This window comes from Talpa europaea, assembly GCF_964194135.1.
Source record: "Talpa europaea genome assembly, chromosome: 3".
Lineage (NCBI taxonomy): Eukaryota > Metazoa > Chordata > Mammalia > Eulipotyphla > Talpidae > Talpa > Talpa europaea.
Genome location: NC_140069.1, coordinates 14499630 through 14526259, shown reverse-complemented (window position 1 = coordinate 14526259; position 26630 = coordinate 14499630). Strand labels below are relative to the sequence as shown.

General features: G+C 38.6%; 1 protein-coding gene across 1 annotated transcript in view; it reads right to left on the bottom strand.

Moving 5' to 3' along the window:
• The window catches only part of ENPP2 (ectonucleotide pyrophosphatase/phosphodiesterase 2), a gene marked incomplete at both ends in the record, with an annotated part of 105654 nt that overhangs the window by 59635 nt on the left and 19389 nt on the right, over nucleotides 1–26630 (bottom strand). The window contains 4 exon segments of the mRNA XM_084230315.1: nucleotides 1445–1505; nucleotides 4344–4469; nucleotides 7376–7531; nucleotides 16321–16423. Coding sequence (XP_084086441.1) covers nucleotides 1445–1505; nucleotides 4344–4469; nucleotides 7376–7531; nucleotides 16321–16423 — 446 coding nt within the window.

Below are 26630 nucleotides of genomic sequence, written 5' to 3'. Positions count from 1 at the left end.
CGCACATCTGGCCTGTGCCCTGGTTCTTGTATAAATAAATAAATAAATCTTTAAAAAAATTTATTTCATGTAGGCTTAAATTTAAAATAATTTCAAAAATAATGAAAATTATTGAAGAACTAGACTGTCTAAGGTAAGATCTGATACCACAGGTTCTATTATATTTTCTTTTTTAAGACTTACTTTTATTTATTTTGCATACATGAACTGGGGTGTAGGCCAGAGGTGTGAGAGGATTCACCAGAGACAGAATGGGGAACAGAACAGACAGATCTACTGAATACACTGCTGAGGGGAGCAGCAGGTGAAACAGGAGAGTTCTTCAGTGCATCATGTTGGTTAGTGGCTGGTAATAGCTTGATAGCACTGAGACTTTAACCCTTGCACCACCAAGGAGGCTCAGTTCTAGTATATTTTAAAGACACAATTTACAATCACTTGAAAATGCTAAAATATGTACAAAACCGTTTCTAATATTTTCAAGAAAAACCAGCAAGTATAGGCTTCAGTTTGTTTCAAGTCACAGTAAATAAGGTATATTTTAAATGAGTCACATATATAAAGCACTAGAACAAAAATATATAAGTCCAATGTCATCATTACTACTCTTATGATTATCCTTTAATGGTATAGTCCAGATAGATAGATAGAATAACACAGAACTCTTATTTCCAGAAAATAAATGAACACATCTTAAAGGGTCAACAACTATTGCCATCCCATTTAAAAAATCCAAAAAGCTTCAAAGGGTTCATTAAAGTTAAAAAGGAGACAATGAGAAAGTCCATATCTAAATACTTGGAACTCATGACCCAAGCTGCATTGCCTACAAGCACATACTTGAACAAACACATTAATGAAAATACATTTGTTGAACATTTACTTTCTGCAAACATTGAAAGACCTATGAATTTTCAACAGTTTCCTGGAAGGTGCAGCAAGTGCCTTAAGCTGGTCGCACTCAAGCTGTGGGATGTCACTCTAATTTGGCTGCACGCCAGCAAAGCGCTGCTCCAGTGGTTTGTCAAGTTTCTGCAGCATGTGGTAGGAGTTATCATCTTGGATGATATTTTTGAGTTCTCTAACTCCCCGCTAAAAAGGGGGATTGGGAGGCAAAGGAGCACTCCAGGAAAAAACTAAAAAGAGTCTACCAGAAATGTATTTCCTTCTCTAGTGACTTTAGTCTCTTTACACTTTGTAAAATCTTCAGCAAAAGTGAATTAGAAGGGGCAGTCCATCTCTGATTTTGCAGAGTTTAAAATAGAGATTTTCCATAGTTTAAAATGGTCTAGCATTCAACTGGAAAGCTGTTCATCCATACTGATAAGTTTGCCTGTATAAGAGAATTTTAGTTTTACATTTTTTAGCCATTTACCCACCCTTTTCTTATGATATTTCATTATCTAATGTGTAAAACTCCATACTATTCACATAATACACTTACCCTGCGGGGCATTCTGGCGCCTTAATTTCCTCACAGTCATCATCTACCCAATGTGATTCTCCTAAAACAAAAAAATGAGTAAGTGGGTTGGTAAATCTAATTATAGACACCATCCAGACCAGAGCTTTGAAGACTATAATTTCAGAATCTGTGTCCTGCCTGATAATTGTTGATTGGACATCATCTAAAAAGAAATTCTGAAATGAAGTCTAGGGTCTGGCTTGGCTAACTAAAGAACACCCATATGTGATGGGAAGGTTAAGATCTAATAACCCCAGTGTTTATTAAAAATTTAATATTTAGGGGCCTCCCCGGTGGCACAGTGGATTGAGCACTGCGCTATGAAGCTGTCCACAGCCTCTGCGATGCAGGTTCGATCGCGGCCGGCGGGTGAGAATCCAACATGGTGCAGCAGACTTCTCCTGTCTCGCCTGCTGCTCCCCTCAGCAGTGCTTTCGGTCCATCTGCCTGTTCTGCTCCCCGTTCTCTCTCTGCTAAATTCTCTCGCCCTCCCTCTGACTGTACCCCAGTTTTTGTATAATAAATAAAACTTTAAAAAAAAGCTGCATGCTTATAGCAGCAACTATTATAAAAAATTAATATTTGATATTTAATAACCCCTTCCTACTTTAATGGTCTGGTGATAAAAACATCAGTGGCATCAGTGAACAAAATTTCATGTTTATTTCCCTCCAGAAATAAACTGTTGGGTCATTAGATGGAACATTCTTTTTTTCACCACTAAACATCTCAGAGCCATAGAAAGCAGTTTAGTTTCTCTTTAGCTGGGGGGAAGGCTGATCACACTCAGAGATGACAGATGGAGAGAGTGCAATAGAGAGGTTATTTTCCAGTAGGTCTCTGTACAGCCCTTGAATTTTGGGACCAAAGCCAATGCTCTCTTTCACCTCTATATTCCACCAGATCTGAGAGCAGAAACTTATGTCTCTTCTGAGAGACTCCTCTCATGAACATAGGCCAGAGAAGAGCTCAGATATATATTTTTTTTAATTGATGCTTCCTTTGGAGAAAATAAAAATTATCAAAAAAACATTTGTGTCCTATTATCCCAAGACAAAGAAAAGTCACGTTTCTTGAAAATAAGTAAAATGTGTGACCAGCACTTTGGAAAAATTGCTTCCATGTAAAAAGTATTGGAACTCTCCCTGGTCAATAAGAATTTTACTGACAGGTCTTTTTGTCTGTCAATTTTAAAGTAAACAGGAGCATCTCCTGTTGCAATTAAAACTTAAAAATAGTTCAAAAAGACAACATCACTAGACTGAAAAAATCAATGTGATTAATGTCTAAATATTATTTAATATTTTCTCGCATAGAAAATAAAGAGACTATGTTATCAAAAAAATAAGAATTTTACTGACAACCATGCTTCTTTTTTTTTATTTATTTTTAAAAATATTTATTTATTTATGCATACAAGAACTGGGGTACAGGCCAGAGGTGCAAGGGGTGAGAGGATTCACCAGAGACAGAGTGGGGAGCGGAACAGGCAGATTGACTGAAATATATTGCTGAGGGGAGCAAGACAGGAGAGGTCTGCTGCACCATATGGGTCACCTCCTTGGCCCGGGATAGAACTTGTGCTGCAGTAGCTGCAGATTGCTTCATAGTGCTGCATCTTAACCCCTTGTGCCACCAGGGAGGCCCCAGTACCATACTTCTTTAAAGGGGGAAGTTTTCTACACTGGCATCACCCAGGCATACATGTGGGCTCCACAAATGTACAACTAGAATTTTAAACCAGCAAAGGCCAAAGCTTAATGATTAAACTGCCAGTGCTACCTCAGACTTTTTATTTTTTTTTCTCCTAAGAGTCTGGATGGCTTATTGGTATCATTATTACATGTGTTAATAAAAGGTAAAAGAAAATATATTCTTAATCAATTACATACTTTTTCAACAATTACAATGTTTTTTGGTTAGGACAAATTATTCAAACTAAGGATTAAAGTAATACCCTCTTGTCACAACCAAACACTTCACCTATTTCTCTGAAATCTATTAATAGAAACTTTTCATAAATGCTCTGGGTCAGAGATAGGAAGAAGGACTAAATGTAGACATTAAAAAGTGACTTACAAACTTTCTATATTCTTGGATCTTTCCATTAACTTCTTTTTTAATATTTATTTATTGTTATGAGGTACCATTATTTTACATCCTATCCAGAGCAACTTCTACAAGTGAGAACCACAACAACTTGAGCCCTTTAAAGACAGACACTGCATCTTCCATGTTGTTGGCGATATGACTAGTGACTGTTACTCACCGGGGAATCCCAGCACCAACCAGACAAAGTCAGTACCTGTGCATATGTGGCTTTGGGGTGTTGGTTGGAGCTGCTGGTACCCTGCTCCTCTGTACCAGCTTGTACCCCCATCCATAGCCCAGCACGTCAGCTTAGTTTAAATTCTCTGGGTACATCCTGACCTCAAGGGTAAGAACTCTGGGGTATGATTTCCAGAGCCAGCTACGTAAGATTTCATCCGAGACAACACCCTTGCTTGCCTTTCCCTACTCCCACTTGCCTAGTTCCCTTACATGGTTTCCCTACAGCACATCCTAAAACAAATATCATGTTAAAAATTCCTATCTCAAACTATGCTTCTAGAAAAATCTGTCCTAAGACCAAGACACGAAGTTTTGAAATATCTTCATTAGTATGAGTCTACCTAATTAGGGAATGGAGCGTTGTGTCCTCATTATTTCAGTCAGGGAAATGCAGAGGAACGAAACAAAGATGGACGCATGAGAAGTTCAACTCCTTCCTTCCTCCCAAACACATGCCAAGGTGTTACACCCACAACCTCCAAGGTCACTTGGAGAATCTCCAGTTTTTATCCTTTTAAAGCTCAGGCAAGTCCAAGGAAACACATACCTTTGCAAACCACTTGGTAATTAGTGCAGCAGTCTCCCCTGGCCAAGCAGTCCTCCGAGCACTGACAAGCATGGTCTTCATTTCTTACTTCTCCACATCTGTCCTTGGTGCACTCCCAGCCACCAGCTGAAATCAGCACAATAAAACACTGTCATTGCTTCACATGAGCCAAATGAAAGAGGCCATGATCACTTACAAGGATTGCCAATAAAAAGAGCTAAAATCCCACATTATTTAATCTGCTTGTGAAATTAGAGTTGGCCTGAGACCACGATATTTGGAGGACTTACAAAGAGAAGGAATTTCCAATTTTTCAAATCAGAGTACATACAAAGTCAAAAGCAAATACAGTGCTGCAGGAAAATGGACTCTTTAACATTGGGCGAACAGATCAAACAGACCCAGTAAAAATTGTATCTAAGGTGTGTGATAGGGTGTTTACTATTGTGTGCTTAATCACAGTAGCTGAGCTCTTGTTCTCCAAAGCAGCTTTACTTAACTTTAATCACTTTGATTTAAATACAAAGGATAATGCAACTCAATGGCCTCTACCAGCTAGAAGATGCACCGGGAGGTTAAAGTCCTAAATTGATAGGTGGATAAAGGGATATTAAACACACTTGCAGTTTCAACCATTGACCAAAATGTGGCACTACCTAAAGCTTAGGTCAGTGTTCCTACTTTCAAGGAGGCCAGTAAGTGGGTTACAGATTTCTTCTTGAGCACATTTGACTGAGCTCAGGGCTCACCTTTACCAAAAAGGTATTCAGAAAAGGAATATTTTCATTTTAACGAGAGTGTTGTAATTTTGTCTGACTTTTTCATTCACAAGATGATAAACTCTAAGGCAGAAAAAAATCACATTTCTTTTTTCACCATTATTCTCCCAGGACTGCCATTGCTCCCGGCACATGCAGGGTATTCCATGAATACTTGTCAAATCTGATTGAAAAATACCATGAAAATAAAATGACTCTAAGAATTCAGGATTGCTTTATTGAGAAACTTCATTTTAATTCATTTGTTCAATGAAAATATCTAATGGTGAAAAAGAAGTGGTCAAAGTTTTGTCTGCCCTTTGAAGGAAATATCAGCATTTCAGTGTATAAATTTGTAACATGTATCTAAATTTTTTTAAATGCATATATATTATGAAGTTGATATCCCCCTCTTAGAAATTTGTCTTAAGGAAAAGAAACAAAATTATGACTATGTATGAATAGTATTCACTAACACACTATTTGTAATAACAAGAAATTGGCTGAAATATACATGTCAATTACTCAATGAATTAGTTTGCACCTGTTAAATGGAATACTATGCAGTCATTCAAAAGAATGACATACATAAAATTTGTAACTACATATACACCCTCACACAGCAACTGTATACACACTTGTACAAATGTATATACAGAGACATAGTAAACAAACACAAACAGAGAGAAAGTGATCAGAGTTTACACTCAAATATTGATTGTGCTTATCTCTAATAAGTGTATCAATACAGCAGATTCTCAGAAACTTGTTTTCTTCTTTAGTTTTTTATTATTTGATATTTGCTTTTTCCACACTTGGTATATGTTACCATTGTACACAGGGAAATAAACTACTTTTAAAATACTATGATATTTATTTGTTAAATCTAAGAAGAAAGGCATGAGCTACACTCAGAGAGAATGAAGCAAGAGTCAATCCACTGACCATTACAAGGAGCTCAAAGCCCAGGGATCCAGAGGGCTGAGATGACACATCTGGGACAAGATATTCAAGGTAGAGAGGAAACGCAAAACATTAGTTGGTTGCTCAGCACCAAGCAAACACAGACTGTTGCTTTGAAATAATATTTTAGGACCCAAGAAGTCTTCTGGAACATCTGTTCTGTCTATATATTCAGTTTACAAGACTCTCAGCATTTAAATTTGCAGACCCATTACTAAGGAACCTGGGAGATGTTCCAAAGGAAAGTAACAACAAAAAAAGGCCAGATGTTTGGAAAAAACATTGTACAAAAAACAGCTTAAGAAAACTCTTCTTATTTGGCAGGGGGTGAGCAGGGGACAAACACATCAAACCTAATAAGGGAGCTGATGTCAGCTTTCATCTCAATCAAGACAATTACTTTAATAAAGGAGAATAATGTCTCTGTTTGTAATGATACCATTAGAAAGATTAGACTAATAACAATAATAGTATGAGTTAGATTTTTGAAAGTATCACCTAACCGTGAAAGTCCAAAAACAAGTAACAAGATGTTCAGAGAGTTGTGGAATATCCATGTCTACTGCTCTTAAGAGCGGGGGAACTTGTCACCTTTCTCCAAACTGGACTCTGACATTGCCCAAAAGCAGGGCAGAGAGACTCTGCACTTACTTATCTGCAGTGCTGGGCTCTAGAAGAGGAATGGGTGGAAAGGCAAACACCCTCATGGTGCTTCTTCTTCACCAGGCACATTCATTACAAGCCTGTACATTCTACAGACCAGTCCAGTGTAAAAGAAATGTAAAGGAAGGCCAGGAAGACTGCAGTGGGACATTTTAGAATCACCAGAACATGTGACCCTAAATAGAGTTCCATAACAAATTCCCCCTCACACTGAGAACTGGGAATGACATCAGGGCAGGCTATCACTCTAGGATAAAATGATATAAAACAAAAGCTAGAAACTGGGCAGCAAGCACCAAAAAAAAAAGAAAAAAAAGAAAAAAAAACCCTACGTGCCCCCAGCAGTGAAGGTGGGAACTGATTGCAAGGGTCAAAAATGATAAAGATGAAAAAGCCTCACCGTGTATCCTTCCCAAACCAACAAATGACAGCTGCTGCAGAGAATCTATTGCTTGTTCGCAAACAATCGTCAAACAGGGAGTTCTCATCATCCAACCAATAATCATTCAAGAAACGCAACCAAAACCCACAGTTTGGTTTGGACAAAGAAGGTAGCAGTGCCAGGGTGCAGCACAGCTGGGAAGGAATAGAGGAGTGTGGGGGTGTCTTTAAGTCATCGAGACTAGAGAGGACGTGACAGTTACTTACCTGTCTTCAAACAAAGCTCATCGAAGTCATGGCAGCAACTGCTGTAGCTCTTACACAGGTTGTCACACCGACAGTCAGGGGGTCCGAGCTCTTGAAGTTCAAAGCATCTGCCTTTGCAGGATTCAGAGGTGTTGATCCAGGGCGAGTCCGATAACACTGCAGGACACAAAAGGCAAAGACACTGGGGTTGGGGAGTGGGGTGTGTCCCCAGGGAGGGCTGACACTGGGCAGCATGAAAGTTGGAGATACAGTCAGACTCAGATTGAGCAACCTGGCTCCATCACCTGCTTGCTAGGTACCCAGGGCAGCCTGAGGCACTTTCTTGTGCCACAGTCTCTTCATCTATAAAGAAGAAAATTAATAAAAGTAACTTGAGTTTGTGGTAAGAAGTAAATGGAGCGAAGCATGCCAAACACTTCCCAGATCGTCAGGCAGATAAAGTGTAACAAGTGTGAGTTATTGGTTTGATCACTGGTGACAATTATTATGACGGCAAATCTGTGATGGTTACTGTATGTGCTAATGATACCAACAGAAAGCAGAACTTCGGTCTATACACTTAGAAACAAGATTTCATTTCTCTATTTTCAAATCCATAGCTTTTTTTCCTATGGAAAAGTGAGCCCTAATGTTCTGAGAATAGTCTGAACACATTGGATAGGAATAAAGGATATTAAGATCTCTTCCAGCCATAAAATCTCCATCTGGAACTAAAGTTCCACCAACCACAATCTCAGCTTGTCAAAAATGAATTTTCTTCCATTATTTTCATATATAGATATGATTAAATATCTAATTCAGTTAGACAAAAATCCCATAATTCTGTAATTTACAGGCATGGAAGTTTAAACAGAAGTGTCATCCATTATAGCATCTAAAAGATAATATGTCTATGTATAATTTTAACAGAATATGCTATGAACCTATGTGAAGAACACATTAAAACTCTACAAGAAAACATTTTAATATATCGAATTAAATGGAAAGTCATACCATCTTGCAGGTAAAAATATCAATATTATAAATTAACAGCTCTTCTGAAATATACCTAAAGATTCAATGCAATCACCAATAAAAATATGGAGAGGATTTCTGGAAGCCTGAGCAAATATCAAGTGTAACAAAAAACAAATACATATAGGAGAACAAAAAGACTGAAAAGGGAAGAACAATCTGGTAAGGAACAGAGAGTGAAATACATTCTGAAGTCAAATAATGAAAAGAGGTTGGTGCTAGAAAATAAGTAGATCAGTGTAGAGGTGCTGACCAGAGTTAGGGTCAAATATTTATAGTGAAAGTGACATTTTAATCAGAGGGCACATGAAAGTATTAGTCTGTATGTGAAAGAAGGATTCATCAGTAAGTAGTACTGAAATAATTGGCAAACTGGAATGAAAGTAGCTGGAGCCTTAGTCTAGCTTACAAAGTAATGGATGGAAAGCACACGCAGTGTCATAGCCACCGTTAAGGATGCAAAATTTGTAAAATAAAACAAAATTTGGAAGTATCTATCAATATTTTAAAATACATATGACTCTTCCACCCTGAAGTTCCAATCCAAATGGCTCTTCTATAGATGGACTATTGTTTATTCCTTAACAAGAATGAGTCATATCTGTGTAGGCTAACATGGAAAGATCTACAAAATATATAACTTTTTTTAAAGAGCAGAGTACTTAACAGTGTTATAGTATTAAATCTTCTATATTTTGCATTAAAATAGACATAAAGAGGGCAAGAAGAATAGAGAAAAATAATGAAATTAAAACAGAGACAGACTTAGAGATGAGCAAGAGAAGGTTGGGGTACAGGGAGTGAGAAAAGTGCAGATGGACATAACTTTTTAAAAGTGCAGCTGTGGTACAGCCTCTTTTTTTCCTTGTAAGAAGCTCTTTACAGGGGTTACATTTGGGGGAAATGATGGAAAAAAAAGAAAAGCAAAGAAACTTCATAGTATTTTATAGTTTGAAACTTCTAACATTGTACCAATGTCTATTTATCTTCAGCTATGCCTGAGAATATATGAATATGGGTATAAAATATTCATTATATAGTACATTATATATAAATGTCCTAATCAATGTCATTTTATGACATGTTATTGGTAACCTTGTTTCCTTATTGACAAGTTTACATATTTTTCTTTGTTTTATCATTAGTATCCGTTACTCTTCACAGCAAGAAACATAAGACGCAATGGAAGAACAGATGTGAAATGCCATTTCTAGGCTCACTGAAACCATTTACCTGAACACCCTGTTCATTTCTCATCCTTTGTCCCCTTGAAAGTCAGAGTCACCCAATCCTCGTATTTATGGTGTCAGATCAGTTCAACTGAAGCAAACAGATTCACTCAACCATGGGATGTGAAACTCTTTTGCATGGATGATTCTGATGTTGAAATACATAGAAACCACACCAGTTCACTTCGGAAATGACGTCAGGTCTCCATGCACTGCCTCACCTCTGGTTCATAAACCACATTTTTCTATTGACTTTGGCTCAGCAACCAACAGGGCACACCAAACCATGAGAGAAGATGGGGGAGGAGGAAATGAGAAGTAAAAGAGGAAAAATAGAGAAAGTCTGACAGTAAAAATAAAGATAAGGAAAACGCTTAGAATTGAATCAATCCTTTTTTAAAAGGACCACTTAGCACTGCTTAGACAGAACAATGTCAACATTCACCTCATAGATTTTGAGCAGCTTCATTCCGGTGAGTTGCAGACATGAATATGCTGAGCTGTGCTTCCAGCTGCGATAATAAGAAGAGATCTAAAGCACAGTTTACTCTTGTTTCCTTGTCCACCTGCTCCTCTTGGTGGGGTCCCAGCATGCATTTGACATTTCCCTCTACTCAAGCTGGTTGCTTTCCCCTCATCATAGCCTCTTCCTTCTTTCTTTTTTTACTTTCAAAAGATCTGCATAAACATGCAGCCAGTTAACCTTTCCTTCTTCCATTCCATCAATGTGACTTTTACTGTTTTCTTACAACCTCTATCATGTTCTGATTGTGCCCCTCACTTGGCTTTATACACACAAGAACTGGGGTACAGGCCAGAGTTTTGGGAGTTAGAGGATTCACCAGAGACAAATTGGGGAGCAGAACAGGCAGATGTACTGAAATACACTGCTGAGGGGAGCAGCAGGCGAGTCAGGAGAGGTCTGCTGCACCATGTGGGTAGCTCCTTGGCCAGGGATTGAACTTGTGCTGCAGTGGCTGTGGTGGTTGCATCTTAACCCCTTGTGCCACCAGGGAGGCCCCCCTCACTTGGCTTTTGAAAATAATTGAATCTCACTCAAGACCTGGCCTCTATCAACTATTATCTTCCTTGTACTCTTAAATGAAAGACAACTTTGTTAACAAAGATTTGCACTTGGGTCCCTCACACAAAGATTTATCCCACAAAAAGAACTGTATTCATGATCAGGTGACCAACAGCTTAGAATAAGAGTTCCCGACCCGTGAAAGATGGATGTTAGGCCAAGATTCATTCCTGTCTGATGTGGATTCAGCAGGCAATGTCAGAAAGGTGAATTAAACGATATAAATCTTCTTCAAATCCAATAATTCCAAGAAAGTTGAACCACTGCACCTTTCTAAATGAAGGGAGCATAGGAAAATGTCTACTTTCACCTTTCCGGGGCCTGCATGGATCCAGCACTGCCATCTTCTTTCATAACTGCACTAGTCCCAGGGCTTCCCCTGGTGGCGCAGCGGTTGAGCGCTGGGCTGTGAAGCTGCACACAGCCTCAGCAGCACTGGTTCGATCCCTGGCCACCAGGCAAGGGTCCCACAGGGCGCAAAGACCTCTCCTGCCGCCCGCTGCTCCCCTCAGCAGTGTACTTCATCACTCTGCCTGTTCTGCTCTCCGCTCTGGCTCTGGTAAATTCTCTCACCCTCCCGCGCTTCTGACTGTACCCAGTGCTTGTATAAATAAATAAATAAATCTTTAAAAAAAATAACTGCACTAGTCCCTATTCTTTTGGGTCAGCAGTTCATCCACCACAATCAGGCCTTTACACATCATACCCTCGTCGTACATTCTTTTCACACAAGTTCAAGACAGATTTTGGTACTTCTCTCTGTGCTATGCCTGATTCCATGTTCAAATTGGGTCATTATCAGTCTGAATTCTAAAGTCTAGGTGTTGTCTGGTCCTGTGTGCAGGGTTATGAGTTCTGACGCCCTGTATGCTCCTCCCATTGGTCTCAGTTCTCAGTCCAAGTGTTTCCTGAAAGTGGGAGGAAAGCTTTGAAATGGGCTTCAGACTGTGGTTATGCCACCTCCTTCACGAAGAGCCTTTAAACAGATCCAGTTCTCCTGTGTCTGTCTGATCTATTTGGTGTAGAAACCACAAGGAAGGGAGAGCAGCATGAATGATATTCAAGATGCTGCTCAACTCTCGAATGTGCTATTGTCCTGCATCTCTTTTGAAGTCATTCTTTCTGGTCAGACTTTCTTACACTGAAGGGGCCATTTTTTCTTGATACTGTCCCTTGCCCATTAGTAAGATGCCTGAGTGTCAGCATCTTCCCTTCCTCAATACGTGCCTTCCTAAAAATGCCCATTACTATCCTCTCCTCTTCACAGCTGCTGGACCAGAGGTCGTAGAGAATTTTTTTAATAAATCAGTATACCCAGTAAGTTTTCAAACACCTGTACTTACAGTGTGTTTATAAATACAATGTTCTTGTACAGAAAGACCTTCTTCAAGAAGACAGATTTCTGTGAGATTTAAATAAAATAAATTAAGAACTTAAATTCAACTTCTAAACCACTCAAGTAATACTGATGTTGGTAATCAGTTACATAAGTGTGAGTGATTTGCAAAGCTGCTATCAGACAATTAAACATTTTCATTTTAGATCACAAGTATCATTAACTCAAAAAAGTAAAAGTTTAGATGCTATTTTTCAAACATAATTGAAGATAAAAGCATCATTATATATTGAAAATCTTATATTTTCATCAGGCTTAATATGGAATTTTATTTTCAAAAAATTTTTGAACAAAAAGGCGAAAAATAAAGGATGAAGAATAAAGTATCTAGAGCTAATCTGAGCTAGCAAAGACATGGCTAAAATATTGTATCGTCCAAATATAACTATAGTGTTTATTTTTTCCTTAACAAAAAAATTCTCAGGTTTTGTAGATAAGTTCCAAATTTTAGAGATTCTTTTGAAGACATGATTTTGGAAGATATTGATTTCTGTTGACTCAAGAATCTATGTTCTAGTCTGTTGAAGACTGAGACAGCTGGTTATGCAAACAAGACAGGAGATTCTCTACAGGTTTAAGATAGATAAAAAATTTCTACAGCAACATTCCCTTTAAAGAGAACTGGGGCCTCCCTGGTGGCGCAAGGGGTTAAGCACTGCACTATGAAGCAATCCACAGCCTCTGCAGCACGAGTTTGATTCCCTGGCCGGCCAGGGAGCAACCCACATGGTAAAGCAGACCTCTCCTGACTGCCCGCCGCTCCCCTCAGCAGTGTATTTCAGTCAGTCTGCCTGTTCTGCTCCCCACTGTCTCTGGTGAATCCTCTCACCCCCCACAACTCTGGCCTGTACCCCAGCTCTTGTATGCATAAATAAATAAATCTTTTTAAAAAAAAAAAAGAGAGTGAACTGAAAAGTCTTTGTCCTCCTTAGATTCTAATTTAGACCATTTCATTTCATTTACTTAAACACCCTGGATTTCTACTTGAGATCTAGAATAAAGTGCCCTGATGCTATATTCCTTGTGAGAGAGCTTTCCCTCAGGGCAATCACCCATATACCTGTCAGCTTTATGTTCCTACATTGTACAACCGTTCCATTTCAATAGCTTTCATTGTAGAAAGAGACTCCTAAAGTGATTGCATAAACATCAACCTTCTGGTTCCTGTTAACATTTTCTGTCCTCTCTATAATTCACAAAGAAAAGCTTTCCTCATAAAGTCATTAGAGACTCTCTTCATTTCATATTTACTCATGAATTTCACTCACATTCACATACTTTTAAATTTTCCTTTAAGCCCTTCGGGGGGATGATGAAATGGACTGAAATTTCAAATCTCTATTAGTTGTTCACAAGCTAACAAATTTCCTTTTGCTTTTCAAGTATTAAATTGCCTATATTTCAGAGAGCACATTTCTAAATCACAAACTTCAGTAAAATGGACCTCACCATAATACCACAAACATACACATACACACATGTACGTAAGAACACATACTTGAACACACATAATTCTCTTGCAGTCTTAGAAGCTAATCAGGATGTATGGCACTTTGTCAAACTCAAATGCATCTGTTTACTTGTCATTGAAAATGGATTCCAGTTAACCTCATTTACCTAAGTGCTCAGGTAAATGAGATAATAATCATCTCTGCTCATTTCATATCTTCTCATAAGCCTATAGATCTTTTAAGATCTGTTAGGAGAAATCCCCCTCCACCATTACTTGCAATCAGTCATTGGATCCTAAGTAAACCCAGCTAACAAATTAATGCTAGTTAATTAATTATAACAATTTGTTTGCTCTGCCACAGCCTTGAAACCAACACCCCAGTCCATGATGCAGCTGCAGGGTATGTGTGTGTGTATAGAATGTTCTCAGCTGCTGTTGAGGACTTAGAGAAACCTCATTTATTAAACAAGAAATGGGCAGCTTTGGGTGGGAGAGGTTGCTCTGGGCGGTGTGAAGCTGGTCCTGTATTAACACTCTTTGTTTTCCTTTTATTTGGTGGTGTATTCTTGTTGATCCATGGGCACGGCTGCCTTTCCTCCTATTATCTTGTTATAATTTGTGTATCAAATTTCATCCAGTGTTTTCTGATGTGAAGGTCTTGCTGGGAGTCATAATACCCAGCCACATACATTATCTGAGGGAAGCCCTGTCTGAGCACATGCAGCATTTGAAAAGACAAAAATGCTTAAACTCTACGCCTGATTCTTTTACCCAGTTTCCAAAGTACATCTCTGGTCATCACTCAAGAGAAATCAACCACAGTGCTAGCCAACAGGAAAGCTATAGCAACTGTAAAATTAAGAGTAAGAAGTATTCAGGTGTACCAAAATGCTGGAACTCAAGACTTAAATAGAATTGTATCCCAATACTAAGCTTCTCAGTAAACTTTTCACTGATAAGTTATTTTAAAAGATATTACAAAGGCCTAAAATAACCAAGTATTTAATTAAATAATTCAAGAAGCAAATATTTTGTAAGTATATTTTAAATCACTGAGATTTAAAGATTATATTATTTTTCCCCAAAGCTATAAATTAGTACTTACAGCTATTTTCTAGAAGGCACAGAAATAATGCATTATACCAAAATATATTCAAGCCTTTGGTCTACATCTTTTAAATTCTCCAGTAGAAGCACACAAAGTCAGGAGTCAATGAACCAAAATAGACAGAATCGTGAGTTGTTTAGTTTTGTTTAATGTATAAGGAAAATCAGAAGTAATCTGTTCCTCTTTGCACAGCAAAGAAACAGCCATCACTAGTGGCTTGCCCAAGGGCCACTCAGCAAGTTATAGGGGTCCAGGGAGCCAGCTCAGGACTTCTGTGATTATATCCCAAAAACGTCCACTTGGAAAAAAATGAGTGACTTGATTTTATGTAATCATTAAGGAAACAGCTTGTAAGAAGTTTAACTGAACTAATATAATAGGACAAAAAAGGAACAAGATCCTTTCAGCATCGGCATTGGCTTCCCAAGCTGCTAGGCTGCCGTGAGGCCAGGCTGAGACCTCCTCACCCACCCCTCCAGCATGTGCACTTCCAGGCACTGCTCATTCGTGCAGTGAAACGCCTGTGACAAGAGGAGTTTTGAAGAGACCACTTGTTACCAACAGAAATAGGAGTGTTGGTCAGTGACAACTCTCTTCTACCTCCTTAACCCACCATACTCACTAAATTACTTCTACTATTCCTCTTTCAACCTTCAGGCATGACTCAAAAGTAACACACTCGAGGTAGTCCCTCGATGAATGGATCATAACAAGGTTAAGAAAAGCTCCAGTTGGCAAACAGACAGGTGGTTGGCTTTTATAGAAGCAGGTCAAGAAACACAGAGACACTCAAGATTCATGGGAAGGCAGATAAACAGGCTGAGATGTCATGGAAAGTCAAAAAAAATATTGCCCCCTAGAGTGCTCATTACTTAATAAGTAATTTTTATTTATAAAACCATCAGCAGCTCCAGTTTCCAGGAAATTAACCAACTCATTACTTAAGACCTGGTCAGTTAAGCCCCCTCGGTCTACACAAGGAGCTCCTTTATAAGAATTCCCACACTGCTTAGGGTGCAGTGTATTGTAAAAGGAAACTCTTTCACTTCGGTTCTTTTAGTTAAGTCAAGGTACACTATTAAAACTTACCTTTCCTTATGCCAAAAAAAAAGAAAAAAAGGCAGTAAGAGCAAGTCAATTTGGTAAGTTCTTTCAAACCTCCTCTTTTTGCTGTTTTCCCTATTTTAGGTAAACCTAAAACTGATAGTCCTAAATTTTTGAAGTTTTATAAAGAGAATCACTGTCTTTTTTTTTTTTCACTTTTTTTTCACATTCCTTTTTTTTTTTTTTTTTGCCTACATCAGGAGACAAATACTCAATGTCATACCCGATGATAATGAACTCAATATATTTCTAGAAATAAACCAGCACCTGTCCTTGCTATTTCTATTTTAGCCTTGACCATTAACAAGAGTTTTTATTTTATCTTAACATTTATCAATTTCAAAGGACAAAGATTTAAAGAGCCCGTGATAATGAAGCATAAATGTTCTCTAATTAAAATCACCTGAATTATACATAGAACTAATTTTATTATTCCAGCAAAATCTAGGATTAAATTAGTTCAACTGCCAGATTATCTTAAAGATCAATTTCTTAATGCATTTGCACTGATTACCACATGGATAGTATTTTGAAAGGAATGTAAATGCTACGCTTACCTGTAGGAGGGCCTTCCTGCCATCCTTCTGTCCTCTTCACTCGATTTGCTGTGAATCCTAAGCAGATATTAATTCCGATGGCAAAAGTGATCAGGGATATTACCTACGGGGATGAAGAGATAAAACTGTGAAACACAGCTAGATAAGAAGAATTACATGAAGGCGATTCCAAGGATTTTAACATCACTGCCCAATCTGACAGCTTCCCAAAGGTACCATAACCTGCTGTCTATATTTTTAAAACAAAAAGGAAAAAAAAGGCCTGTGTGGGGGCTGTCATCCCCTGCTGCCCCTACCTGACTCGGCTGGAAGGAGCTTCTCCCTGCCATGGCATAGGGCTCTTGGAAAGCCTTTTGCAGCCTGTTCTCTTTTGCCCTCACTCAATGCACTGCTTTTGGGGACTCTGAGTTCAGTCTATTAACTACAAGCAATCCCACCTGGGAGGTTGACAGGCTTCTCCAATTCGTCCAAAGCTTGATTTCATCACAGTCTGTCTGCAAATCACAGCTCTGAGCCCCAGAGGCTGGAAACATCATCCTCCTTTTCCCCACCCCCTGGTGGGTCCCTCCCCTCACACAGACCTTTCATGTGGTTTCCTCTGGTAACTTGAGGGTTTCTTATGTTGCTGTGGCCAATAACAGTGCATTTTCATTTTCCTCCCTTCACAAAAAAATCAGTTTTACAAAAAGAAACCAAATGTATTTTGTCCGATAAAATTGAAACAGAGCTATAAAAGGGATCCCCCAGCTTTAAGCTTTTAAGGTTTACAATGTAGTTATTCAGTGGAGTCAACCTCACGACTTTATTTTCTTAAAAACAAGTTAAGTTTTATAACTTCTAAACCTAAGAACTTTCCCTTTCTTTCCCATTTATTTATTTTTCTGGCAGTTTAAACGATCCTGTCTCTATTGCCACATTCAGAGCAACTCCCTGTGCCTCAAATATTTCTCACGATGAAATCTCCCAAGATTGTAACACAAGAGATACCATTATTTTTCCCTATGTGTTGTCAGAGTTTAGAGAAGTAACTTGTATCAAAATATGGAGAAAGCCAGCAAAGCAACATAAGGTCCTCTGCTCTGTGACAAGTGACAAAATAACTTCAGTCTCTGTCTCTTCTTCCCCAAAAACGTGTGTGTGTTTGTGTGTGCATATGTGTGTGTGCATGTGTTTGGGGGGAGGAGGTGGGAGAGAGGGAAACTTTATGAGATTGATGTGAGGAAGGAAATCTCACGGCAGGCAGAATTTAATTTTAAAGAATTGTGTCCCAAGTTCTTTCCCAGTTAGATTATCATCTAGTCACCCAACACAGTGCCCTTTGAGGCGCTCCTGAGTGTTAATACTTCTTTACTAAGTTATATGGCAACCAGGATACTTCTAAAAGAAGAAATCAAAGCTTCTAAATCTGAAAGTGATTTAAATATCATATCCCTTTATGTTGGCCTTTGGCTTGTCTCTCTCTGGTTCTGGTGAGCATCGTTTTTTGCACAGCACGTGTGTGTGTGTGCATAAATACAGGACGCACCACGCAACAGATTACTGTCAGAGCTAGAGCTTTGCACAAATAAAACATGATAGCAGAAAAGCCAGAGGTTGTGTAGAGTCATTATACAGTAGGCCTGGCTCTCATTATATATTCTAGAATTTTAGTAACAGCTAATTGAGAAAGAGAAAATTCACTGCCAAACTGTTGCCTTTCTAAAAACCCTTTTAGTTTTGCACTCTTGCAGAGATGGCAGGCTTAGGAGTTTTGCTATGTGAGTCTCTTGCTTTCGTCTGTGTGACATACTGAAATGATTTGGACTTGGGTATTTAACAAGGCTTGTGAAAGATGTTAACCCCACGTAAGATTTCTCTACTGTTTATGTTAAATTTCAAGATGCAGGCTTGCTTTTCAGAGAGGAAAGTATCAAGGCAATCCTGGGCTTTCATTGTATGCTCCGGGGTCCCACATGGCCTAAAAAAAAAAAAAAAAAAACAGACTTCCCAGATCTCCACCTCCCCAGCCCCACTGGAGTCTAACGACTTTTGATTCTGTCTGACATTTGATTGTAGAAACCCAGCTTGAGGACAGTGAAGGCTCCCCTTGGGGAAAAAATTAGACTCAGAAGCTGAACATCATCCATTAAATTTCTTGACATGCAGAGTAGCTGTGCAGGGGGAAAAAAACCTTAAGTGCAATAGCCAAGTTGATCCATAATTGGCTTCTGTACAGCACTTGTTACCAATTATCTGAAAGGATTGAGCTCAGCCATGATTTCTGCTAACCATTCTGCCAAAGAACTTTATCTCCTACCATGTCATCCAGCATACGGAATTCATTAACACGCATCCACACAAACGCACATGAGTACTATGCACGCACGCACATACCACATAACGTAGTTCAACAGAATTTACTACAAGATATCATTATAAATTAACCAGGATGAACCAAAGTCCCTTCCACCGGCATCAAATTAACTACAGAATACAATTACCTCTCATTATCTAAAACAGAGAACATCAAAAAGCTTGATAATGCATAATTGAATCAGCCTAGAAACTCAACTAAAATGATTGTAGCATAGTCCAAAGCCTCCTATAACAAAACCAAACTAAGAAAATTCACCTGCTATGGTGTTTCAAATTTTAGTATAAGGTTACACAGGGCTGGGCTAGTACAGAAGAAAGTGGATGAAAAAGGATGAAATGAACTTCCAGCATGGTTTATTAATCCAGCCGTATTTCAGGGAACACTGCCCCCTGGCAGAAGAAACCCAGAACTATAAACAAACCTTTCAACAGTCTCAGTCCCTAGAAATCACTCCCTGGTTCTCAAGCTTTCTTGGGCATACGAATCACTCTGGAGGTTTCTTTAAATTGTTAATGTTCATGGATGACTCCCCAAGATTCTAGACCCCCAAGGTCTAGAGGATGGGGAGAAGAACTAGCCAGCACAATAGACTATTCTGATACAAGTAACATAAAGATGACAGAGCATTAAAATAATCCTGAGTTAATTTCATTATACCTTGAATATGGAATTGCTTGGCCTAATTCATAATGTAATTTTAAGATATTATTAATAACTCTCAGGGTTAATTGGACATTAAAATTTAGATCTTTTCATGACAAACCATGGCTGATCCTCCATGGGAATCATCTCCAAACCGTAAACAGCAGAGCAGGATTTTATTTACTTTGCTGGTGGCACAAAGCAGCAGTGTGTATATTGCTTAATTGCAATACAGAGGTCGCATTTATACAAATGCACAGTCTATCTTTTCATGAAATGGTTCTGTGAATCCTTGTTCCAAAGCCCCGATTAAGGTAAGAGGGCTGGAGGTTAACAGTGAGATTTGAAAGATATGCAATTGATGGTTGTCATTCTTGCTCCCTACAGTAAGTATGAGATTTTCATGGACTGATTCAAACTTTATATCCAGTTTCTCATTCTGCAGAATTAGCTGTATAAGGATGCCTTGACTTTGCTTAACACTATTTCCAGAAGATCTCTGAGACGATGATGTTAGACAATTATTGACCTCTCTTCCTCCCCCACCGCCATGATTTTCAGTAGTATCATTAAGTGACAGCTATAACACTTCACCAGGAAAATAAGAATATAATACCCACATGTATTCTTCCTGTTTTATTTTAAACCATTTTGAGCTAAATCTTGTTTTTCAATTCTCCTGCGGTTGGGGGTTATTAGAAAATTCAGAGTACACTGGACAACAGTATTTTATTTGCAAAAGTAATTTACCCATCTAAATTGAGCAAGACATGATGATGCCTAATAGAAGAACAAGCTGGCTCCATTGCTCCCACAGATGTGTATAAAGTAGACAGTACTTAAGATTCTAAACCACAGAAGCAAAGTTTTATGGGTAATCTATGATCCCAGGAGTTTTCCCATGGAGAAATAGCGTACGCCTATTCCAATGCAAACAGGACTTGGGTTATTAGCTATTACACAATTGAAATCTGAAATCAACTCTGTCACATCTTTCAGTGACTTCAACTTATTCATAAATTTCAATGCAATACATTTGCTCCCAGTACATTGTAAGCATGAACCCCCTACACCAGAACATTCTCTTTCCTCTATAAATACTCATTGCACAAATAGTCATCGGCTCCTGTTGTGTACCAAGTGCTCCTCTGGGCACTTGTGCTACATAAAGAGCTGAACCAAACATAGTCCCCTGCTCTCCTTATTAATCAAACAGACACAGAAAAAATGTAAAATCTCAGCTGTGGTGGGTGTAGAAATAAAGAGGAAAATGATGCTATAAGAACATGTAATTCAGGTCTGATCTAGTCAAGAGGGCCCGGGAAGACTTTGTGGTATGTCAACAGGGCTGTGATTTGAAGGGTAGGTGGGACTAACTAAATAAGAGAAGAGTGGAGAATTCCAGGCAGGGAGACAGATGTGCAAAGGTCCTATTTGGGGGAGGCACAGTGGCACATCTGTGAGAAAAGACAGCCAGACCGGACTAGAGAAGGAAAAGCAAAAGTCAGGGTGCAGTGAAATGAGACAAGCAAGGTCAGCGGAGGCCAGTTCATGCAGGGTCATCCCTGTCAAGTCAGGTGATTTTTGTCTTTATCCTACTGGAAATGGAAAGCCATGAAAAGGGCTTAAGCAGGTGGAAGTTTAATCAGATTCCGAAGCATTAATTTCAGTACTGCCTGGACATGAATTAGAGGGCATCTAGAATGGATAGAGTTGATCACTTTGGAAACTATGGCAGTAATCCAGACAAAAAATAATGATACCTTGCACCAATTAGGTCCTAGTGAAGGCAGAGAGGGAAAAAACTGGAGAGTAGAGAAAAAGACTTGTTAACCAACTGAGAATGGAGATTGAGAAGCAAGAAGGCATTCCATGTGATTCCTGAGTTAATGAACACTAAGCAGTTATGAAGACCAAACACATACTCAGTAAAGTCACATCTTAAATTTTAATTATATTATAGAGAAGATACAGATTTGGATATACATTTGTTAACACCAGAATTAGTTAAAAGAAGGATGTTGTTAATAGCTTTAAAAGCATTTGTCAGTGGTTTTAAAAGTCATCTGAGGTAAGTAATTGAAATTAATGATATATTGGAACTTAAAAAAGAGAAACTAAACATATTCATAATTAATGTTTAAAAAAGAATTATCCCCAAGAAATAACTCAACTCTGTTCCTAACGCCAGCTTATCATAAAACATTCTAAAACTCAAAATTCCATGTAAGTCTATTTCTTTCCAGTTGCTCTGAAACCAGTTTGCTAAATATCCAGGCAAATGGAAGAAGGTTATAACAACAGCACGTATAAGCGCACTATGAAGATTTTACTATTTGATTCTACTTTGCAATGAGGACTGGGTAACACCTAAGCACAAATATGTGGCTAGGTGACTGGAGAAAATTGTTTTACCAAAAGTTTTATCACAGGGTTTAAGACTCTCATCTTTTATTCCCAGCATAGGCATTCTATATGAGAAGCTGTTGTTGGCTCCACTTTCAGAGGAAAACATGGAGGTTCAAAGAGCATGTGATATCTCCAACATGGAAAGACAAGTGGCAGAGGCCTGACTAGAAACCAGGCCACCTACAGCAGTTCAGTCCACTTTCCAGGATACCATGATGCTTCCATTAGACCAAATGAGCACCTCAGCTCAACATCAAACTTAGCTACCTGGACAACCTCTTTTTGTTCTACAATAATCTCCTTATCTCTCACTTCCGATCAGATACCACCTCTATAGATTCTAGTTATTAAATACAATTGCTATCAGAGCTTGAGGGGTGCTATTTAGTGCCTAAATTAACTTCCTATGTAATTGCTTTCAGATTTATCCCTCTATCTTCATTCTTTGGAAACACAGCATAAGTTAAACTCATAACAGCTCTTATTTGCACTCTGCTACCTTCAAACACCATTTCATTGAGTTGAGTCCTATGCAACCTGTGATTCACTCCCATTCATTGCCCAAAAAGTACTTCCTAAATATGCAACTCTGATGACTTTTCTCCCAAATTTAAAACCTTCCAATGGCTTCCTATCAAAACAGTTCTCAATGTGTGATCCCTGTGAGCAGAGTCAGAATCCCCTAGACATTCTGTTACTGAAATTGTTAGAACAGAAAATCCTTGGGTCCTACCTCAAACCTACTGAATCAGAAACTCAGGGGGTATAGAGTCTAAAACTTATGTTTTAACAAACCCACCAAGTAATTCTGATGCAAGTTTGAGAACCACTCACCTAGAGGGTGAAACCCAAACTGCTCAGCAAGGTTTGTAGGACTCTACGTCCAAAACTGAACTCCCTGGATTCAGGTCCCAATTCCACCATGGCTTAACAAGAGACCTTTCATGACCCCTAGGCAAATTACTTCTCTATCCTGTGACTCAGTTTTCTCATCTGTACCTTGCTAATAGGATTATTAAGAGCATTACATAAAATAATCCATATAAATTGCCTAGTACAATGACTGGCACAGAATGCTTAATAAATGGTAAGTTTTATTAATTAGCGAAATATTTGCTATTCTTTGATTAAGCTTTCTCACGCTTCCATTACTTAATATATGTTGTTGTTTTGACCTAGAGTTGTTGTTTTGACCTAGAATGCCCTTCTCTACCGAATCTCTCTGGCAAATTCCAACATATTCTTGAAGATTCGGGTAGGTGTCATTGCTCTTGCCCTGATTTTTGTCCTTCTTATTCAGAGCAATGAACTCCTCCACTCTGCTTCTACATTGTCTGCAGACTTTTTAGGTATCTCTAAGCTTGTGATCTCTGGGAATGCAAGAACCAGTGATCCATTTGCACCTTTCTCAGGATATAATACGCAGACAATAAATGTTTGCTGACTCAAGTATTTGGTATCTCAAAGTGAACTTGAACTCTTGCTCTCTTACTAACTAGCTATGTGAGTTCAAGTCTATGTTTCTTCACCTGTAAACCTGGGTTACTGGCTATCTCAGTGGTTTATAACATCTTTTTAAACATTAAAACTTTAACTTTATCTTCAGATATTATACAATCACAAAATGAATACCAACATCTAAATTTGCAATGACTCGACTTTTAAGTGGAGGTGGGAAACCAGATTCCCTCTAACTAGCCTCCTCTCATTTCCCTATGACACCTTCACAGAAACTGGAAATTCAGGGAATGCAACAAAAACAATAACTAAGTTAATTCCACCATTTAAAGACTTTTCTGAATCCAACCCTTTGCAGCAGTACTCAGAGATCTATACCTACCAATATCTGGCCCAAATTACCTTCTACTGATCTTCCATTGATGAGTGACAGAAACTCCCACTCCAGCCAAGCTCTTCCCCAAAGAAGTTCAAGTTCATTCCTGCATCCACACTTTTCCTCATGGTGCTTCTCAATCTGGAAGTCCTCTTCTCACTGTTCCACCTTCCATCTATAATCATCCCCAAAGCCCAACATCTCCCCAAATATCCCTCTCACAATCATAACGCCTACTATACCACCTTCAATTCAACAACCTAGAGACATTTACCTCCTGTGGTGTTCTCTGATTTTATTTGAGTATTCATTGTCTCAGTAACGAAAGCATTATTTACCAGAGAACAGGAGAAAGAAGCAACATGGGGGCCTCCCTGGTGGCGCAGGCGATTGAACACCGCACTGTGAGGTTGTTTGCAGCCTCTGAGTGCAGTTCAATCCTGGCCGGCAGGCAAGAATCCCATATGGTGAAGCAGACCTCTCCTGTCTCACCTGCTGCTCCCCTCAGCAGCGCTTTTTCATCAATCTGCCTGTTCTGTTCCCCACTTTGTCTCTGGTGAATCCTCTCACCCTCCCACGCATCTGGCCTGTACCCCAGGTCGTCTATAAATAAAATAGATCTTAAAAAAAATAAAAGAATAAGCAACATGGCAGGAGACTAAGGATCTGGATTCTGTAGTTCAGCCAGCCTGGGTCTGCCACTTTCAAGCATGAGTCCCTGCTTAACTTCTTTAAAACTCAGATTGCTTTTTACAAAAATACTGATACACACAAAATTGATATGAAGACTAAATGATATAATGCATGTTAAGCAAATAGCTCAGTGCTTGAATCATAGAAAACACACAAATATTTGACATTATTAGATACAGGAAGCTAAGCTAATACAGCATCACCTCCTATCATGTAGCAAAATGCTGGTCACATAATAGGTCCTAATAGTGACATAGGTTCCAGGAAAATTACCTTTACTTATGGAGATGATAGGTAGGTTAAAGTTAAAAATGTCACAATCTTATCCTCAAGAGTAATTTAGCAGCACTTAGTTGGCAAAAGTTAGAGTGACTCCAGAAATGGCTTGAAGGCCCAGGTTTCAACCACAGGAATAAAGCCCATATATGTGGATTGGAAAGTCCCAAGAATTTGTGCCTCAATTCAAGAAATGCATTTGAATTCAACCCTATAAGGAAGTTCAAGCTTGCCCCTGGAACAATGTAATCACATGCTTAACAGGACATGGTACCCTAGGGGGTGGTGGAGGGAGCGGGAGGTGGAGGTGGAAGCAAAACTGACATTTCTGTGATTCCCCTTGCAATCAACAACTAGAGACATTCAACAAAATAGGGATAGAAAGAAATTTCCTCTGCTTGATAAATGACTTCAACAAAAACTCACAGCTAACACCACACTTGGTGGTAAAGAGTGACAGCTTTGCCCCCAACTTCCTTTCAACAGTGAACATATAAACAGGGCAATTAGGCAAGAAAAACAATTAAAAGTAATTTAAATCTGAAAAGAACCCTAAAACCACCATTCCATTGGCAATATAATACTCTATGTAGAAAATCCTGAAGCTGAAGCTATTAAAAAACCATCAGAACTAATAAATAACTGCTGGGGGGGTGCATAATGCAACATAAATATAAAAATATAAATTATTTTTCTATAAAATGGCAGTGGACAATCTAAAATAAAATTAACAGGAGAAATTTGTATTTACACTGGTATCAAAAAGTCTAAAATGTTTATGAATCATTTTAATAAAAGAAATATGAAATTTTCACTTTGAAAAGTCTTCTTATAGAAGACTTAAATAAATTGGTAGACATTCCTGTTTGTGGATTGGAAAGCATTATTGCTAAGAAAGCAAGAAAGTGAGGGGCCTCTGTGGTGGCACGGCATGAGTTCGATCCCAGGGAGTTAACCCATATGGAGCTGCAGATCTCTCCTATCTCACTCACTGCTCCCCTCAGCAGTGTATTTTAGTCAATTCTCCTGTTCTGTTCCCCACTCTATCTCTGGTGAATCCTCTCATCCCCCGCATCTCTGGCCTGTACCCCAGCTCTTGTATGCATAAATAAATAAATCTGAAAAAAAGAAAGTGAAAAGATGACCCAAATGTGCAAAGCATATATCCATAAGGGCTCTTAGAACTTGTTGATAAAGACACATAACCTCATTTTAAACTGGCCTAAGGACCAGAATAGGTATTTCTCGAATGAAGATATATAAATGGACAAGAAGATGAAAAGATGCACAACAGTATTAGTCATTAGGGAAATTGAAATCAAAACTGTAATTAGACACCACTTCACACCCACTAAACTTAAAAAGACAAATGATAACAAGTGTTGGAAAGTATGTGGTAAAATAGGAAACATCAAACATTCTTGGCAGGATTGTAAAATGGTGCAATCACTCTGGAAAACAGTTTGACAATTCCTTAAAATGTTAAAATCAGTTAGCATCTGACAGCAATTATATTCCCCCATAGATACCCAGGAGAAATGAAAATATATGTCCATTGAAAACAGTACATAAATGTTTATAACATAATTGTCAATTGGATGGACAACATGGATGGACGTTGAAAAAAATCATGTTAAGTGAAGAAATGTAGAGGCCTCCTACTGTATGATTCCATTTCCATGAGGCATCTAGAATAGGTAAATCCATCAGGAAAGAACATGAGTGTTTGTAAGGAGATGGTGGTTACTGCTTTGGGATATGAAGTTTTGTTTTGGGGTGATGAGATATCCTAAAGTTACTTTGGAGTGATGTTGGCATATCTCTGTGAATGTATTAAAAACCACTGAATATATTTATAAAATTGTACAGTTTAAATGGTGGGTTTGATAGTTGATGAATTACAACTCCAAAAAAACCACTTTTTAAAAAATGAGAGTAGATTATCCTAGCAATTAAGCAAATGCCAGGGCATCTGGACCCACAGAAAGAGAACACTAGTCATGATCCTGAGCTCCCACGACCGTGCCTTCAAAACTGTCTTCTGAGTCACCTCAGTTTCCCTCCGATCCTGACAATTGATAGGAGGACTGAGGCATGTGA